Source organism: Bison bison, unplaced genomic scaffold (assembly GCF_000754665.1).
Source record: "Bison bison bison isolate TAMUID 2011002044 unplaced genomic scaffold, Bison_UMD1.0 scf7180017864265, whole genome shotgun sequence".
NCBI classification, from domain to species: Eukaryota; Metazoa; Chordata; class Mammalia; order Artiodactyla; family Bovidae; genus Bison; species Bison bison.
In genome coordinates, this window is record NW_011494837.1 from 765,594 (window position 1) to 785,111 (window position 19,518).

General features: G+C 35.9%; 1 protein-coding gene across 1 annotated transcript in view; it reads right to left on the reverse strand.

Annotated features, from left to right (window-relative positions):
- Nucleotides 1-19,518, reverse strand: part of EPHA6 (EPH receptor A6) — a 1,018,858-nt gene that overhangs the window by 145,279 nt on the left and 854,061 nt on the right. The window contains exon 13 of the mRNA XM_010848390.1: nucleotides 5,575-5,636. Coding sequence (XP_010846692.1) covers nucleotides 5,575-5,636 — 62 coding nt within the window. The remainder of the gene's footprint in view (nucleotides 1-5,574; nucleotides 5,637-19,518) is intronic.

A 19,518-nucleotide genomic window follows, 5' to 3' on the forward strand; every position in this document is an offset into this window, starting at 1 on the left:
GGTTCCAAAATAGGAAAAGGAGTACATCAAGGCTGTATATTGTCACCCTGTTATTTAACTTATATGCAGAGTACATCATGAGAAACGCTGGACTGGAAGAAACACAAGCTGGAATCAAGATTGCCGGGAGAAATATCAATAACCTCAGATATGCAGATGACACCACCCTTATGGCAGAAAGTGAAGAGGGACTGAAAAGCATCTTGATGAAAGTGAAAGAGGAGAGTGAAAAAGTTGGCTTAAAGCTCAACGTTCAGAAAACGAAGATCATGGCATCCGGTCCCATCACTTCATGGGAAATAGATGGGGAAACAGTGGAAACAGTGTCAGACTTTATTTTCTGGGCTCCAAAATCACTACAGATGTTGACTGCAGCCACGAAATTGAAAGACACTTACTCCTTGGAAGGAAAGTTATGACCAACCTAGATAGCATATTCAAAAGCAGAAACATTACTTTGCCAACAAAGGTTTGTCTAGTCAAGGCTATGGTTTTTCCTGTGGTCATGTATGGATGTGAGAGTTGGACTGTGAAGAAGGCTGAGCACCGAAGAATTGATGCTTTTGAACTGTGGTGTTGGAGAAGACTCTTGAGAGTCCCTTGGACTGCAAGGAGATCCAACCAGTCCATTCTGAAGGAGATCAGCCCTGGGATTTCTTTGGAAGGAATGATGCTAAAGCTGAAACTCCAGTACCGGCCACCTCATGAGAAGAGTTGACTCATTGGAAAAGACCCTGATGCTGGGAGGGATTGAGGGCAAGAGGAGAAGGGGACGACAGAGGATGAGATGGCTGGATGGCATCACTGACTCGATGGACGTGAGTCTGAGTGAACTCCGGGAGTTGGTGATGGACAGGGATGCCTGGCGTGCTGCGATTCATGGGGTCGCAAAGAGTCGGACACGACAGAGCGACTGATCTGGTCTGATCTGATCTGAACTCCTAATTTAAGAATAAAAAGTTCAGTCACTGATATGCTTTGTTCCAACTATACTATGCTTTCATATATTTGGATGCTTACTGTCACATATTTTTAGAATAGTCTTTGGCATTAAACTGGCACAGGCATAATAATAACTCATTGACCTGAAGTTTCACATATTTTCTTCTGAAAAACTGTAATTAAAGGTATGTAATTCAACTGTAACTTTTAGGGTTTAAAGAGAGATATTGGTGGATAAGTGTAATTCACTCTTTTTCTACTGTTGAATATAAAATGAATGTGATGTGGATTAATTATGCTCTTACACCCCAGCACAAATATAACTCCACAAAACACAATTTACAAGAAAGAGTGTGCTAATAAAACACAGCTCTCATTATTAATATATAACTAGCATAAGGTAAAATGCTATCTTTACTAGATTTGTAATTTGAGTACATAAATATTTAAAAGATCCCTTTAATTTTTTAAATTAATATTTGCTTTGCATTTGTTCAAGGAAAATCTTCAAATGTCTAATAATTGCTTTTGGAATGCTGATATGCACTTTTATGTATTATTTAAACACTCATATTTGTGAGGTATACCCAGATTTTAAAAAATGGTGAACATTAAGAATATTTTTAGCCACTAGAAAAAGTAGACTAAGAAGTAACAGGAAAACAACTTTAAAATACTCAGTGGGCTTTCCCGGTGATCCAGTGGTTAAGAATCAATCCACCTGCCAATGTAGGGGATATGGGTGTTCCATCCCTGGTCCAGGAAGATTCCACATGCTGTGAGGCAACTAAGCCTGTGTGCCACAACTACAGAGCCCATGCTTTAGAGCCTGTGAGCCACAACTCCTGAAGCCTGTGCATCCTAGAGCCCATACTCTGCAACAGGAGAAGCTAATGCAATGAAAAGTCCATGTAGTGCAATAAAGAGTAGCTCCTGCTCTCCACAAGTAGAGAAAGCCCAGATACATCAACGAAGACCAAATGCAGCAAATAAATTAATAAATATTTTTTAAAAACCTCAAAACTAAGGACATCTTCTGAAATATATTATAATAATAATAGATAAAATTATGGACATATTACTATGTGCCAGACATTTTCTTAGAGTTTTAGGTCTATAAGATATTCATTATAATAAAGTCATAATAGCTACAGAAAGAAGTTAGTGCCTATTCTTAACCTTATATTGCGGATGCCATCATCATTGAATATTCTCTTCTGCTTTAACACCTGATCCTACCCCCTAGTGAATGCTATTGATTGACTCAATGTTCAAAATGTATCACAGAGTCTACCATTTTCCATCAACTCAACTGCAACTATCCTAATCTAAGCCTCCATCATCTCCTTACCTGGATTATTGCAAAAGCCTCCTGATTTCCCTGTATCCATCTGTACCTCACTATAGTCTCTTCTCTGTGCAACAACCAGAGCAATTGTTTTAAAACATAATCAGATTATTTTATTTTATAAAAAATGCTATTAAATAAAGGAGTAATTTTTTTGTGCTTGACATATGATGCCTCAAATTTTTAAAGTATTTTATAACTATTTTTATTTGGATTGCTAGTTAATATTGCTATAAGAAAAGGAGGTCCAAAGATTTAGGGATAAACAGTTGCCAGGTCAGCACCAATAAAAGTGTTTATGAAATCTATATGTATAGTTAGACTGTGCAGGAATAAGCTTCAGGGCTGTGCTTCATTTACACTAGAGCATTTCCTTGGAAAATCTAGGAGAACTTACACACCAGTGGGGTCTTATCTTCTGGGCAGTCAAGCTGATGCTCCACTTTGCTGAGTCAAAATGCATTTTATTTTAAAAGGTAACACACACATATACTTGTATACCTACCCACCTCTCCTTTTCCACATTTACATGCACATACACACTTACACACAAACATGCTTACTTAACCACACCATCATCTGCTAATATATTTCTTGAGAAATGTCTGCAAGGATCTAAATAGTAGGTTTATGCATTCAGGGGAGTATCAAAACCAGCCAGCCACTGCCACCAGACTGTAATCTTGTACTTGGTTTGCTACCATTCCTTCATATAAAACAGGGAATTGAAGTGATTTTCAAATAGTGTGGGAGACCAAAGGGAAATCTTTTTTATCTCCAGTAAGCACGAAATGCTATTAATGAGCCGTGGATGGCTCCCCTACTACGGCATGCACTTAGCTACTTCCTCCTCTCTGTGATTGCAGAAGCTGTGATTATCAAATTCTAAAGCAGTAGTTTGAAAAATGACTTGGCTTTTGAGACTATGTGGGATATATATATATATATATATATAATCTCTGCTTGCCATGGGGAGCTGAGTATCTGCTGTTGACATAAAGTTTATGAAGCACTTTGAACTTCTGAGATAAAACAGATATGATTACAAGGAAAGAATCTTAAAAAAGAGTAAAAAGGGAGTACTGACCCTATGTTTTTTTTATCCCATTCATATGATTTTTATTTTAATACTAATTCTTGTGAGGAGGGGACACAAGACCCCATGGGGAGATGGTAGTGAACTTATAAGAAGAAGTAATAAGTAATTTAAGATAAAAGAATTTAATGTGTATGAAATCATGGCTTTTGGATTCAGAGACTTGAATTTTAATCCTTGGTCTACCCATTACAATATGTCAGGCATTATTCTATATGCTTTACAATAATCAACTCAATCCTTACAACAACTGCATGAAGTGGATACAAGTAATATTCCCATTTTATAGATAAGTAAACAGAGGCACAGAAAAGTTAGTCACTTGCTCAAGTCACAAGGTCACACAACCAGTAAGTGGCAGAGCCAAGATGAACTGAGACAGTATATGTTAATGTTCTTATAGTATCAGTGAAAGTAGCCACATTATTTGAACATTTATTCTTTCCCAGATTGTATTGTGTCTAACCAATTGTGCATAGAGCTGAAAAATATTATTTTTTAAAATTTAAATCATGAAACGTACCACTTATAAACATGTTGTATGTTTATGAGTAAATATTTTATAATGCATATTTTCTTTACAACATGTTTTAATTAATTCATGATTCAGCAGGACAAAACTTACATCTGAAACTAACATTTCTCTCCTAATTTGCTTGTGGCAGTCATTTGATCCAATTTTCAGCAGCAATTTAGATGAGTATCTGTTACATTACTTGCCATTATACTCAGCTCTAGGATATAGTAGATAAAAAATCTCCAGCATCATTAGATAACAAGTCATTTTGATATGTATCTGATAAAAATGCATTTCCGGATACACATAATGGAAAGGCATAAGTATATATGCATTTCAAATACCATAGGAGGTCCTGCTAAATTATCCTAAAGTAATTTCACACATTTACAGGAGAAATGGATACAACTGTAAAATATATTCTGAGAATGGCTACAGAAAAGAACAAATTGTTTAGGTCCCTAAACGCCTATGAGTTTCATTTTGCCTTAAAGAGTGTACTTGCTTGAGAGTATGCATTTTGTGAAGAGTATTGCTCTATAATAATTAGACGATTTTGCTGAATTCAGCTTCTGGCATTGAATCTGGACATCAAGTACAGTCAGTGTAAATATATCATCACTGTTAATATTGAGATCAGTTGGAAGAAGAAGGAATGGAATAAAGAAAAATAAATGAAAATGGGATCAAGAGAGAGAGGTAAGATACACACAGAATTTCTCCAAATAACACTGTGCAAAAAATGAAGTGAAGAAAGAATGCTTGAGATCATGTATTCACATAAAAAAATGGAGAAAAACACATAATACAATTCAAATAGCAAAAGTCAGTCTTTTTTACATAAGAAAATTGGCTATGTCTCTGTAGATAAATATATATTAAGGAATACAGTGACATGCACATATGTGACCTCTGCTGGGGTGAAAAGTATTTAGTCCAGTGATTATTTTTTATATTTATATTTTTCCCCTATCAATAAATATTTTTATAGCATATGATGGCTCTTTAAATACCAAAAATATCATAAATACATTTTGAAATATAACTTCATGGTGTCTTCTTAGCTGTGCTATTCTGTACTATGACACAAAACAAATGAGTTTTGTATATGCCATACTGTCAAGGATAAGTCACTTTAAAAATAGTGCTTAAAATTTTTTTGTTCTAAAATAAATAGCCAGAGGTTAATTCTTTCTCATTTTGTTTTCTAAATAGCCAAATGAACTTAAGATGAACAAAGCTGATAAAATCCATCTTCCCATATGAACTTGGGTCACTATTGGTAAGTATATATCAATTTAAAGGGTTCAGCACTATATATAAGGCATAAAATATTTTGCTAAGTAGTTAAATATAATAAAGCAAAATGAAAGGCTATGTGAAGCAACTGAGTTTCATTTAATCTCTTTCTTTATAACATCATTTGAAATATGTATATTTGATATGGCAAGTCAATTTATAGGAGAAATCAAATTATCATGTGTATATACTTCCCCACCTCAGTAGCTGTAACGTATCACAGTATCAGAGAAATGCACCCTAGAGAAATTGCTGCTATTCTTCATGGAAGAATCCATGAATAACATTACGGAAAAATTAATTTGTGATAAATGTTTTAAATCTAGAACTCAAAATAGCTCATTTAAATGCCATCAGAAAAGAACACCTCACCCGCAAAAAGGAGTCTAGAGATCCATTCTCCATATATTCCACCACAATCATTACTGGTCTGCCTGCCAAAAGAGCAAGAGAATATATAAGGATTAGAGCAATTACAGAAATATGTGCTACAGTTAGAGATTTCCAGCTGTGGCAGCTAAATTATTTGTATTTTATTAGTAGGAACTTCATTTTCCAACATGCTTCTATAAATATTAAACATATACAGTTCTCCATTTTTATAGCATTATTTCCTTTGAGTTCATAAAAAGAACATGAATTACAATATGAATTACTAAGTAATTAAGCATTTCCTTTTCTAAGGCCCTGCAATCACTTGTTTAGATTATGTTGTCCTGAGCTTTTCCTTAAAAGACAATCAACAAGCTGAAGTCAGAGTTTAAGCAGTTACTGGAACTGCTCTGGCAGCTGTGGTACAACTTCTCATCCAGTGATGCAGTAATTATGGCAGAATTACATTAGACTTAGACTTTCCAAAATACTCCTAAAAGCAAAGCAGAAAGAAGAAATTCATAAATTCTCTTTAAGAAAGTATAAGTCATCAATCATAGTCTACTTTTAAGGTCTTTTAAGTAGAAAAATGCCAGTAGATTGATGAATGCTACAAAGTTGGTGGGATTTGTAATAGTTCTTGATCGTATCTTTATTGGACATAGATTAGATCAACAAAACTATGATGGCGGTACATGAAAAGTAAATAACTCTGATTTCATAGTCTAGTGCAGAAGCTAAAATCAGAAGTTGAACATCATTTATTTCTTTTTTATCATATCTATTTGCAATTGTTACAGTTCCCAATATACCTCTATTAGATAGAACATTCAACATAAATAGCTGTTTTCTTTTTCAAAGAAAAGAATCTATTTGTTCTGCCCAATTGCCCTGGTTTAAAAGATAAATTCATTTTAGGGAGGGAAAATTATATTTATCTGAAATAAACATGTATGACATATTTGCTTTTTACTTCTATATTTCTCATTTCTCATCGGGATTTTTAGCAATTCAATCTGCACTATGCACAGAGTTTTTCCTCAGGAGCGCAAAGAAGATCTGGAAAGAAATTATGTGTACCAGTGATGGAAATATTAGACCTCATATTGTAATTCATGTCCGTTTTATGAACTCAAAGCCTTAAGGGTTATAAAGGGTGACTGGAACAAATTAGTACAATGTCTGCAAATGCTAGATTTTACATTTGAATCTGTATTTTAAAGAAAAATGTGCTGAAGGTTAAATGTAGTAATAAAGATCCCCATTTATCATGCATAGAATTAGAATCCAAAGAAGTTTCCCATTTTGGCAAATTTCTATAATGTTCCTTAAAGTCATTAATTTCACCCAAATACATATTAAAAAAAAACTTATCAGAAAATATTGAGGTCAAATGAATTGTCAGCACTACTGAAGGGATCTAGAAGATTCGGGCTTTAAATCTGAGAATCTGTCATGAAATCCTTTATTTGGCCATTGATTCCAGAGAGCTTGAAGACAGGAGCTGGATGCAAACACTTGGTTGGCAAGGTGGGGAGAATAAGAGGTCCTTTTTATACGTAAATATAAAAATTATGAACTCAGTATTCCAGTTTGAATGATAATAGATTATGGATGTTAAGAGAAAATCTTGGTTATTACAATGTCTGCCCAAGTTCTTCTTTTCATAGTCGCACTTTTCTATCTATCTTGACCATTGCTGTCAGAGAAACATATTTATTTTCTAAAAATATATTTTAAAACAAATAAAAATGTAGTTTTAAAAACTGACATTCCCTATTACCCAGAGAAATTGAGGCATAGAAAATTAAATTATTTGTCCAAAATCCAACAGCTGGGAAGTGGCAATATCCAGCAGTCTGTCTGAGAGCTTAAGCTCTTACTTCTATGCCAAAGGTACCTCTCAGGTGAGTTTTATAGATCAGAACTGTAGGTCCCTTCCTGTCAGTCAATGCTCTCCAGTGGTGGACTGCATTGCTCCTAACCAGTCATTTCATTCACTGGCTCATCAACTGTCATTCTCACCTATACTTGTTCAGTCCTGTTTCCTTCTCCCTTTCTTTTTGGTATTCTCCTGCCAGGATTATCTCCCAACTTGTTTGCTTCCCTAATCATACCTCACGTCTCCCTAGAATTTATATATTGTACCCCAACCTTGAAAGTCTCCCATGATGACATTTCCTAAGGGTTGCATTCCCATCACATCTATTGTCTGCATTAGGAAAAGTGTTCTGGTTTTGTAGTAGGTTGTTTTCCCCTCCACCTTCCCATAGATGCTTTGCATCTCTATTTACTGGATTTCTCAAGGTCACCTCCCATAGATCTAAGCAGAGTAGGTGCTTCATAGAAACAAACTGATTTTTCTCATCATTTTCACAATTCCTAAGAGACTAACACTGAAGTATTTCAGCAAGATTCTAATCTATGTGAATACAAAGTGCTTTGGAATTAGTTCTGTCTATAACTCCTTGGGAGATACCTTTATACAATCTTAAAATTAATCAGTGACAAGTTTCATCTTCTCATTAAAGATAATAAAGTATCAAATGAAGACTCCCCTGGTTTCTTATAAATTAAAAGTTTCACACCTGAGTGCTGTGTCTTTTGTATTTTGTTCAGTAGCATCAATTGAAAGCATTTGTTATTAAACTAAGGCTTTTTTTTTTTTTTTTTTTTTAGAATACTGATGGTTTCTAACCTGCAATTTGCTTCCTAGTGGTTTTCTATAGGAAGTTAGTTACACTGTGAAGATTACAAGTTTACAGTTCATGATTACCTTTTCTAATCAAGAAAATTGATAAGTATAAGGGAAATTATCAAAGTTAGGATGGTATTCTTTAAAGATGAGGTTAGGTGAGCGAAGTCTATTGGTTACAGTGCTTTTTCTGTGTTATTGTTCAGTTCAGTTCAGTTCAGTTGCTTAGTTGTGTCTGACTCTTTGTGACCCCATGGACTGCAGCACGCCAGACCTCCCTGTCCATCACCAACTCCAGGAGTTTACTCAAACTCACGTCCATCGAGTCGGTGATGCCATCCAACCATCTCATCCTCTGTCATCCCCTTCTCCTCTTACCTAAAATATTTCCCAGCATCAGGGTCCTTTCAAATGAGTCAGTTCTTCACAACAGGTAGCCAGAGTATTGGAGTTTCAGCTCCAGCATCAGTCCTTCCAATGAATATTCAGGACTGATTTCCTGAATCAATGTTATTGTTAAATATGTACAAGTTATATGTTGCATTTTTGCTCTTAGAAAATATATTTGGATGTGATTCTTTTTTATATTAAATATTTTCAAAATATTTCAGCTTATTTCCATTTTTACAGTTTAAAAAAAATTATTTATTTACTTTAATTGGAGGCTAATTACTTTACAAAATTGTAGTGTTTTTTTTTTTTTGCCATAAATTGACATGAATCAGCCATGGGTGTACATGTGTCCCCCATCCTGAACCCCCCTCCCACCTCCTTCCCTATTCCATCCCTCTGGGTCTTCCCAGTATTAGTTACCCTAAGTGTCTCACGTTGTAGGATTAACTTAGTATTCACATTGCGCTGAAATGAATGGACAAGCTCCATGGTTCTTGAATGTTAGTCATTTCAAAATTCCCAGATCTTTTTTTTAGAAGCCTTATCAATTAAAGAGCTCTTCATAAACACTTCTACAAGTCACACAAAAAGTGACTTTCTTTGGTTTTCCTTCATGAATAGCCCAGATATTGTTACAGACATTTTGAACTGCATTAGAATCAAGATTCTATAAGAAATCACTTATATTCTGAACACAATGAATCACAAAATCCAATGTCATCTTTTTCTGTTATAGAGAACAATAATTTTCTTTAATCAGGACTTTTATAGATGATGAACTAATGAATCTTTTTCAAATTTGCAGCTTAATACATATGATGATTTTTATACAGGAGGTATTAAGAAACCATACAATGATAAGACTATTGTTAAAGGAAACAAAAGAGAGATATTCTTTAAATGTTTCAGGGAAATGTGGGGGCAAATATTTTGGGAGTGAAAGTGTCCCCCTTTTTGGCCTTAGAGAAGACTCTGAAAGGAGATTATAGATTCAACATTTTCATATAAATAATGAGTTTTTGCTGGATGTAATGTTTTGTATCAGCTTGGCAATTTCTCATGTACAATTTCTCAGTATTATTAAGAATCTAACAAATTTCAACAACCCTAAAACTATTACAGATTTAAATCAATGGTAGTTTATTTAGCATTATATAGCATCCACATTTTGTCTAATAGATAACAAAATTTGTGATAATAATTTGGATTGACAACTAGACTGCTTGTATTTTTTCCCTCCCAAGTTGTAATTCAGGACTTTTTGAGTCTGTTATTTATTTCTACCTCCCTGTTTCTATTGTACTAATAATGAATTATAATTATAACCTCAAACAGATTTGATAACAAATGAAATGGTTTTCTTATCCCTCTAAGGCTGGATGGCATCACCGATTCGATGGACATGAGTTTGAGTGAACTCTGGGAGTTGGTGATGACAGGGAGGCCTGGCGTGCTGCGATTCATGGGGTCACAAAGAGTCTGACACGACTGAGCGACTGAACTGAACTGAACTGAAGGCTTTCAAAGGATGTGGATGACATAAATTTGAACATTATATATTAAATAATTATTTTCATTCACAAGATAAGAACTAAAATTGGAGGACTGTTTTCTTAACACTGTTGCCTGATGATTATCAGATCATGTCCAAAATGAAATGTATTCTCAATGAATTCAAATACAAACTTAAAAAATTTCTCTTGAACTTTCTTTTCCTCCTCTATTCCTGTTTTGGTTAAGATACCACCATGCATCTAATAACCCAGGTTTGAAACTTTATTGTAATATTGGATTCTCTACTTTATCAAACCCTTCTTAGTCCATAAGTTATTAAGTTGTGCTGACTCTATACAAAATCTATTATCACTGTTCACATTCTGCATTTGTTTTCTCTTGCTTGACCTATTACAATAATCGTTAATTGGTTGTACCTGTTAATGCTTACATAATATTTATTTTAAACTTCAGCAATATCGCATATATACATATTTAAGTGCCTACTATGTATCAAGTACTCTTCTGGTTTCTGGAGAAACATCTCCAATCAATACAAGATTCAGCTTTCATGGAATGTATAGTGGAAAGGCAGATAGAAATAAGTAAAGAATTGCTATAAAGGGCTAAAGACTGTTTTACATATTGCATTGTTTCTTCAGGATTAAAGTCCAAACTGCTTGGCAACTACATTCCTTCTCAGTCTCTCCTCTACCTTTTATTTCCTTTGTTATCTTTTACCACCTTAGTTCTGTTACCTCCTATTTTTCAAATTCTCTAGGGGACTCATAATTCTCTAAGAATGACTTTACTTGTACCTTCCTCTTCTCCTTGGAAGACTGCCATCTTACTCTCTTTATTTGGTAAAGTCATATACTTATTTATTAAAAAAAAACACCCAGAAACTTAAATACCATATCCACTGTCAATTCTCCTGTGAATCACTTTTGTTTTAGGAAGATTTTGTTGTTTACTTTCTCTTCTGTTTACATTTCATCAAGAAATTATATAACACTTACTAGGTATGACGTTGATGACCTAACTACATAGGTGTCTGCTTCCTTCTCTAAAATGCCACTGAGGTCAGGACTGGTGCTTAATTTGTGTCTGTAAGTTCATTATCTACATTTAGCACAGAGGGCAGTACAAACAAGGTACTCAAAAAAGTTTTTTTTTTACTGGAATGTCAAAAGGAACACACAAATAAAGATGTTTTCTAAGAATAATTCTAGACCTAGAGCAGAGTTACTGAAATAACAGAATGGCAAATCAATGGACTTTAATTCTAAATTATTTGTATTAAGGGGACAACAGAGGGTGAGACGGCAGGCTGGCACACCAACTCGATGGGCATGAGTTTGAGCAAGCTCTGGAAGTTGGTGATGGAAAGGGAAGGCTGGCGTGCTGCAGTCCACAGGGTGGCAAAGAATTGGACAGGACTGAGTGACTGAAGTGAACTGACTTTGCATTATTAAAATATGGTTTTGAACAGAAAAAAAGCATAATTCCAATTTCAGCTATGCTACTTTCATGATCTTGGGCAAGTTATTTTCCTTCTTTGGCTTTTGCATCTATACAATGAGGATAATATTACATATCATATACACTTTTTCAAAGGAGTAGATAAAAAAATACAATTGACACAGAGTCTGGAAATAGCTGCCACTCAAAAATGGTGGTGTACCTTTATTTTTTTTTCCTTTTGGGTATGGTTACTGATTTCCCCTTATTATCATAATTGTACATTAGGCAGAAAACATAGTTTTATAAAAAGGGACCATTTCCATATTTTACTGTACTTTGGTGTTGATATAAAAATTCTTTGATATCCTATGGCAAAGTAAAAACAATTGATAGTTCAGTTCAGTTCAGTTGCTCAGGCATGTCTGACTCTTTGCGACCCCATGGACTATAGAACGCCAGGTTTCCTGTCCATCACCAACTCCTGGAACATGCTCAAACTCATGTCCATCAAGTCTGTGATGCATCAAACCATCTCATCCTTTGTCATCCCCTTCTCCTGTCTTCAATTTTTCCCAGCATCAGGGTCTCTTCTAAGGTGTCAGTTCTTCGTATCAGGTGGCCAAAGTATTGGAGCTTCAGCATCAGTCCTTCCAAGTGAATATTCAGGACTGATTTCCTTTAGGATGGACTGGTTGGATCTCCTGGCAGTCAAGGGACTCCCAAGAATCTTCTCCAACACCACAGTTCAAAAGCATCAATTCTTTGGTGCTCGACTTTCTTTATAGTCCATCTCTCACATCCATACATCCATACATGACTACCGGAAAACCCATAGCTTGAACTAGATGGACCTTTGTTGGTAAAGTAATGTCTCTGCTTTTTAACATACTGGCTATGTTTGTCATAGCTTTTCTTCCAAGGAGCAAGTGTCTTTTAATTTCATGGCTGCAGTCACCATCTGCAGTGATTTTGGAGCCCCCAAAATAAAGTCTCTCTCATTGTTTTACCATCTATTTGCCATCAAGTGATGGGAACAGATGCCATGATCTTAGTTTTTTGAATGTTGAGTTTTAAGCCAACATTTTCACTCTCCTCTTTCACTTTCATCAAGAGGGTCTTTAGTTCTTCTTCGCTTTCTATCATAAGGGTGGGGTTATCTGCATATCTGACATTATTAATGTTTCTCTCAGCAATCTTGATTCCAGCTTGTGCTTCATACAACCCAGTGTTTCTCATTATGTACTTTGCATATAAGTTAAATAAGCTGGGTGACAATATACAGCCTTGACATACTCCTTTCCCAATTTGGAACCAGTCTGTTGTTCCATGTCCAGTTCTAATGATTGCTTCTTGACCTGCATACAGATTTCTCAAGAGGTAGGTTAGGTGGTCTGGTATTACCATGTCTTTAAGAATTTCCCACAGTTTGTTGTGATCCACACAGTCAAAGGCTTTGGCATAGTCAATAAAGCAGAAGCAGATATTTTTCTGGAACTCTCTTGCTTTATTGATGATCCAGAGGATGCTGGCAATTTGATCTCTGGTTCCTCTGCCTTTTCTAAAACCAGCTTGAACATCTGGAAGCTCACAGTTCATGTACTATTGAAGCCTGGCTTGGAGAATTTTAAGCATTACTTTACTAGCGTGTGAGATGAGTACAATTATGTGGTAGTTTGAGCATTCTTTGGCATTGCCTTTCTTTGGGGTTGGTATGAAAATTGACTTTTTCCAGTCCTGTGGCCACTGCTGAGTTTTCCAAATTTGCTGGCATATTGAGTATAGCACTTTCACAGCATCATCTTTTAGGATTTGAAATAGCTCAAGTGGAATTCTATCACCTCCACTAGCTTTGTTTGCAGTGATGCTTCCTAAGGCCCACATGACTTCACATTCCAGGATGTCTGGCTCTAGGTGAGTGATCAAACCATCATGGTTATCTGGGTCATGAAGATCTTTATTGTTTAATTCTTCTGTGTATTCTTGCCACCTCTTCTTAATATCTTCTGCTTCTGTTAGGTCCATACCATTTCCATCCTTTATTGTGCCCATCTTTGCATGATATGTTCCCTTGGTATCTCTAATTTTCTTCAAGAGATCTCTAGTCTTTCCCATTCTATTGTTTTCCTCTATTTCTTTGCATTGATCACTGAGGAAGGCTTTCTTATCTCTCCTTGTTATTTGGAACTCTGCATTTAGATGGGTATATCTTGCTTTTTCTCCTTTGCCTTTTGCTTCTCTTCTTTCCTCAGCTATTTGTAAGGCTTCCTAAGACAATCAATTTGCCTTTCTGCATTACTTTTTCTTGGGGATGGTCTCAATCACTGCCTTCTGTACAGTATCATGAACCTCTGTCCATAGTTCTTCAGGCATTCTGTCTATCAGATGTAATCCCTTGAATCTGTTTGTCACCCCCACTGTATAATCATAAGGGATTTGATTTAGGTCATACCTGGATGGTCTAGGGTTTTCCCTACTTTCTTCAATTTAACTCTGAATTTTGCAATAAGCAGTTCATAATCTGAGCCAAAGTCAGCTCCCTGTCTTGTTTTTTTTGACTGTATAGAGTTCCTCCATCTTTGACTGAAAAGAATATAATTAATCATATTTTGGTATTGACCGTCTGGTGATCCATGTGTAGAGTCCTCTCTTGTGTTGTTGGAAGAGGGTGTTTGATATGACCAGTGTGTTTTCTTGGCAAAACTCTGTTAGCCTTTGCCCTGCTTCATTTGTACTCCAAGGCCAAATTTGCCTGTTACTCCAGGTATCATTTGACTTCCTACTTTTGCATTCCAGTCCCCTATAATGAAAAGTACACCTTTTTTTGGATGTTAGTTCTAGAAGATCTTGTAGGTCTTCATAGACTCGTTCAGCTTCAGCTCCTTCAGCATTACTGCTTGGGGCAAGGACTTGGATTACTGTGATACTGAATAGTTTGCCTTGGAAACGAACAGAGATCATTCTGTGGTTTTTTGAGATTGCAGCCAAGTACTGCATTTCAGACTCTTTTGTTGACTGTGAAGGCTACTCCCTTTCTTCTAAGGGATTCTTGCCCACAGTGGTAGATATAATGGTCATCTGAGTTAAATTTAGCCATTCCAGTTCGTTTTAGTTCACTGATTCCTAAAATGTTGAATTTCACCCTTGCCATCTCCTGTTTGATCACTTCCAATTTACCTTGATTCATGGACTTAACATTCCAGGTTCCCATGCAATATTGTTCTTTAGCATTGGACATTACTTCACAACCAGTCACATCCACAACTGGGTGTTGTTTTTGCTTTGGCTCCATCTCTTCATTCTTTCTGGATTTATTTCTCCACTGTTCTCCAGTAGCATTTTGGGCACATACCAACCTGGGGAGTTCATCTTTCAGTGTCCTATCTTTTGTTTTTTCGTACTGTTCATGGAGTTCTCAAGGCAAGAACACTGAAGTGGTTTGCCATTCCCTTCTCCAGTGGACCCCGTTTTGTTGAAACTCTCCACCAAGAACTGTCTGTTTTGGCTCGCCCTACACGGCATGGCTCACAGTTTCATTGAGTTAGACAATGGTGTGGTCCATGTAATCAGTTTGATTAATTTTCTGTGTTTGTGGTTTTCCTTCTGTATGCCTTCTGATGGATAAGGATAAGAGACTTATGAAGCTTCCTGATGGGAGAGACTGACTAAGGGGGAAACTGTTCTGATGGGCGTGGCCATGCTCAGTAAATCTTTAACCCAATTTGATAGTTACGTGTTTTATATGATGCAGTTAATTCCTGGTTTTATCATGGTAGTCCTTGTGTCCCAGGCAAACTGTGATGGTATATTACCTTACACCTTATGTACTAGCATAGTGCAGGCAGAAGATGTGAGATTAGAGTCAGAGCACATGCTGCTGAAGACTTCCACTTTGGGCAAGTGCCCTATCATAACTCACTTATCTCACTGCTTCACAGTCCTCATTTGTACACTATATACATTCCTCACTTGTGTATTTATATATAATATTAACACCTCCATGTTCAGTCACATGAGATTGATTATATCATAATGGAGGAGTTCAGTTCAGTTGCTCAGTCATGTCCGACTCTTTGTGACCCCATGGACTGCAGCATGCCAGCCCTCCCTGTCCATCACTAACTCCTGGAGTTTACTCAAACACATGTCCATTGAATCGGTGATGCCATTCCACCATCTCATCCTCTGTCATCCCCTTCTCCTCCTGCCTTCAATTTTTCCCAGCATCAGGGTCTTTTCTAGTGAGTCAGTTCTTCACATCAAGTGGCTAAGCTATAGGAGTTTCAGCTTCAGCATCAGTCCTTCCAATGAATATTTAGGACTGATTTCCTTTAGGATGGACTGGTTGGATCTTCTTGCAGTCCAAAAGACTTTCAAGATCTTCTCCAACACCACAGTTCAAAAGCATCAATTCTTTGGCACTCAACTTTCTTTATAGTGCAACTCTCGCATCCATACCTGACTACTGGAAAAACCATAGCTTTGACTAGATGGAACTTTGTTGGCAAAGTAGTGTGTCTGCTTTTTAATATGCTGTCTAGGTTGGTTATAACTTTTCTTCCAAGGAGCAAGCGTCTTTTAATTTCATGGCTGCAATCACCATCTGCACTGATTTTGGAGCCCCCCAAAATAAAGTCAGCCACTGTTTCCACTGTTTCTCCATCTATTTCCCATGAAATGATGGGACCAGATGCCATGATTTTAGTTTTCTGAATGTTGAGTCTTAAGGCAACATTTTCATTCTCTTCTTTCACTTTCATGAAGAGGCTCTTTAGTTCTTTTTTGCTTTCTGCCATAAGGGTGGTGGCATGTGCATATTTAAATATCATTCTACAATATAGAGTATCTGCATGAAGTAGATTCTTACTCCTATCTAAAAAGCCATCTTGTGTCTTCTGTACTCTCTTTGCAGATTTCTGCCCCTGCCAGTATATCTTAGGTTACTCTTGAATTAATTTTAATCTTAGAAATGTTTGAAACTTCTAAATATGTGTAATAATTATTGTTAATTTCTTTCAATGCTTTCTCTTAATTGCTTTACTTTGCTTTTAAAATTCAGAAGTGATCCAAATACCTTTGGATTAATGCTGAATAATAAATTATTTTATTCTGTGATAAAACAGTTGAGTAGAAATTAGGGTTTTTTTTGCATTTATGAAAATAATATCACTTCTGGATTTGAGAGTAAGTCAAAGATACGAGGCTAAAGAAATGAAATATAATTTTCTTGACAGTTTCAGAAAGCAGTGGCATACCATCTGTATCAATTAACTTCAGTAATATTCAGTACTTTCTTTCTTTCCACTGGAAATTACATATGACCAAAAAGATGTCTCTTTAACTAGAAGTGCCTTGTTGACAATGAAAGTTAGTTACTACCAAAGATGTTTAATTTAGACTGTGGTTTCCAAAGTAAGATACTAACCAGATTGTAAGATTTTAGTAACATTTGAATTAAGAATGGCTTTCTTGATTTTTTAGTACATCAGCACATATAAAAGTAATGTTATAATAATCATATTAAAAGCATATACATTGAAATTAGTTAATTTATGACTTTTAGATTTCCCTCTATTGTGAAATAAATAATTGATTATATAACAATCAATAGTTTAATTAATATTGGGGTTTCCTGTGTGGCTCAATTGGTAAAGAACCCACCTGCAATGTAGGAGACATAAGAGACCCAAGTTTGATCCTTGGGTCAGGAAGGTCCCCTGGTGAAGGAAATGGTAACCCACTCTAGTATTCTTGTCTGGAGAATCCCATGGACAGAGAAGCCTGGTGGGCTACAATCCATGGGGTGCAAGAGTTGGACATGACACTAGGCAGCAATGAACAACACACACCAGAGAATCCTTATAAACTTGTAATACTGTGAAATGTTCAAAACATGAAAATGAAACTTATGCTAAGTTCAAAACAAAACTAAACTGCTTGTCAAATAAATAATTTCATATCACTTTGTCCTTGGTTTCTTTCTGTGAAAACTTTTTCTGTTTATAATTTAAAAATAGATACTACATCTAAATCAGAACATATGTAATAACAACTGACTTAAAAAATAAGTTTTTCGATGTGCTGGATATTGCTCTAAGAGTTGTACATGTGTTAACTCATTTAATCCTCACACCAGGACCTGCCGTGAGTGTAATCACTAGTTCAATCTAACAGATATGATTACGGATTCACTGAGAGTTGAAGGAACCTGTCCAAGGATACACACTGAGAAATTGGCAGAGCCAGGGCTTGCAGCCAGACAATCTGGCTTCAGAGTCTGAATGCCTGGCCATCTTGTCATACCCCCAAATGATATTTGGGTCTCCATTAGTAATTTAGAAAACATGAAACATTGCCCCAAATCTCTCTGCGCCTCATCTTAGAAACACATCCTGGAAATCCATTATGGACTATTCACTGTATTGCTTCCAAAGATGTTTTGTCCTTGAGAAGTTCTAGGATTTTAAAGCCCATAAAGCCTTATGATAGTCTATATACAAAGGGAAGTGCATGCTAAGGAAACGCGTTGGGATAGCCTGTAGATTTTGCTTCTCCCATCTCCTAAACATCAGTTTATGATAATGATCTTAAGTGTAATTTACAAAGGAATGTTTTAAGAAAGAGTCCTGAAGCTCTGAGAAAAAGATGTCATATTTTCCAGTAGTGTTTCAAAAGTTGTGCTCTACTCTGGCTTCAAAAGTGTGTTATGATTATATAAATGATCAAATATTCAGTCTTTTGGTCTTTTATATGATTCACTAATCAAAAGAAAATCAACAGAAAATTTAAAAGTCAAACAAACTTCTGCATAGGATATATTTAATCTTAACTGTATTGGTTATTTATGGTGAGATTTTAATTATAATGGAGAAAACATTGTTAAATGAATCAATGCTTTCTTGCTCAGTAGTGTCCAATTCTTTGCAACCCTATGGACTGTAGCCAGGCTCCTCTGTCCATGGGATTCTCCTGGCAAGAATACTGGAGTGGATTGCCATGCCCACCTGCAGGGGAACTTCCTGACCCAGGGATCAAACCTGCGTCTCCTGAGGCTCCTATATTGCAGGTGGATTCTTCACCACTGAGTCATCAGGAAAATCCAAATGACTCATATATATGATGTAAATTAAACTACCAGCTACTTTTATTTTTTCACCTTCAGGAAAGTTACTACTTACTTTTTAATCTTTTCTGCAACTCTTACAAATAATTTAAATTTTTTTAATGTTCAATTTTGTTAAGCACATTTCTGTAAGACCTCTGTGTATAGAACTATGAAAAGCTAACACTGTGCCACAGGGCAACTTCCACTGTGCTTTGTTCTATAATGCAAGAGAACAAAAGCTGAGATGAAATGTGTTTTACAACAGGGCTGGTCTTTCCCCACCTTTCTATGTTCCAAAGTGGCCCAGCAGCCCAGGAGAGCAAGCATGGCGCTCTGCGGGAAGGCAAGAAGCATTTACGCAGCTCGGTTTCTTTTATTTCGCATTAAGGTGAAAACACCAATACAATAATCCCAATCGAAACACAAAGATTAAACACTGACTCACATGGAGAGTAAGCTTTAGCAGACTGTGCAAAATTTTTCAGAATGTTTCTTTCTGAAAAGAAAACGGTTCTTGGATGAATCTTTTGAAAGTGTTGACAGTGTCTTTGAATTGGATCAAAATAGATGGTACAGTTTGTGATAATAAAACACGAACGTCTCTAGGGCATTGATATATGCTCTCAACTGAGAATTTAAACTGTCATATACGTAAAGTCTGGATTTTTAAGAAACTTATTCAAATAGTATTTAGAGAAAAAAAAGCATTTATGCTAATTAGAAAGCAGAGCTAAAGTCAAAGGCTAAAACTATTTAAGGAATCTGAAAATAGAAAAGTACAAACAACTAGTAAAAT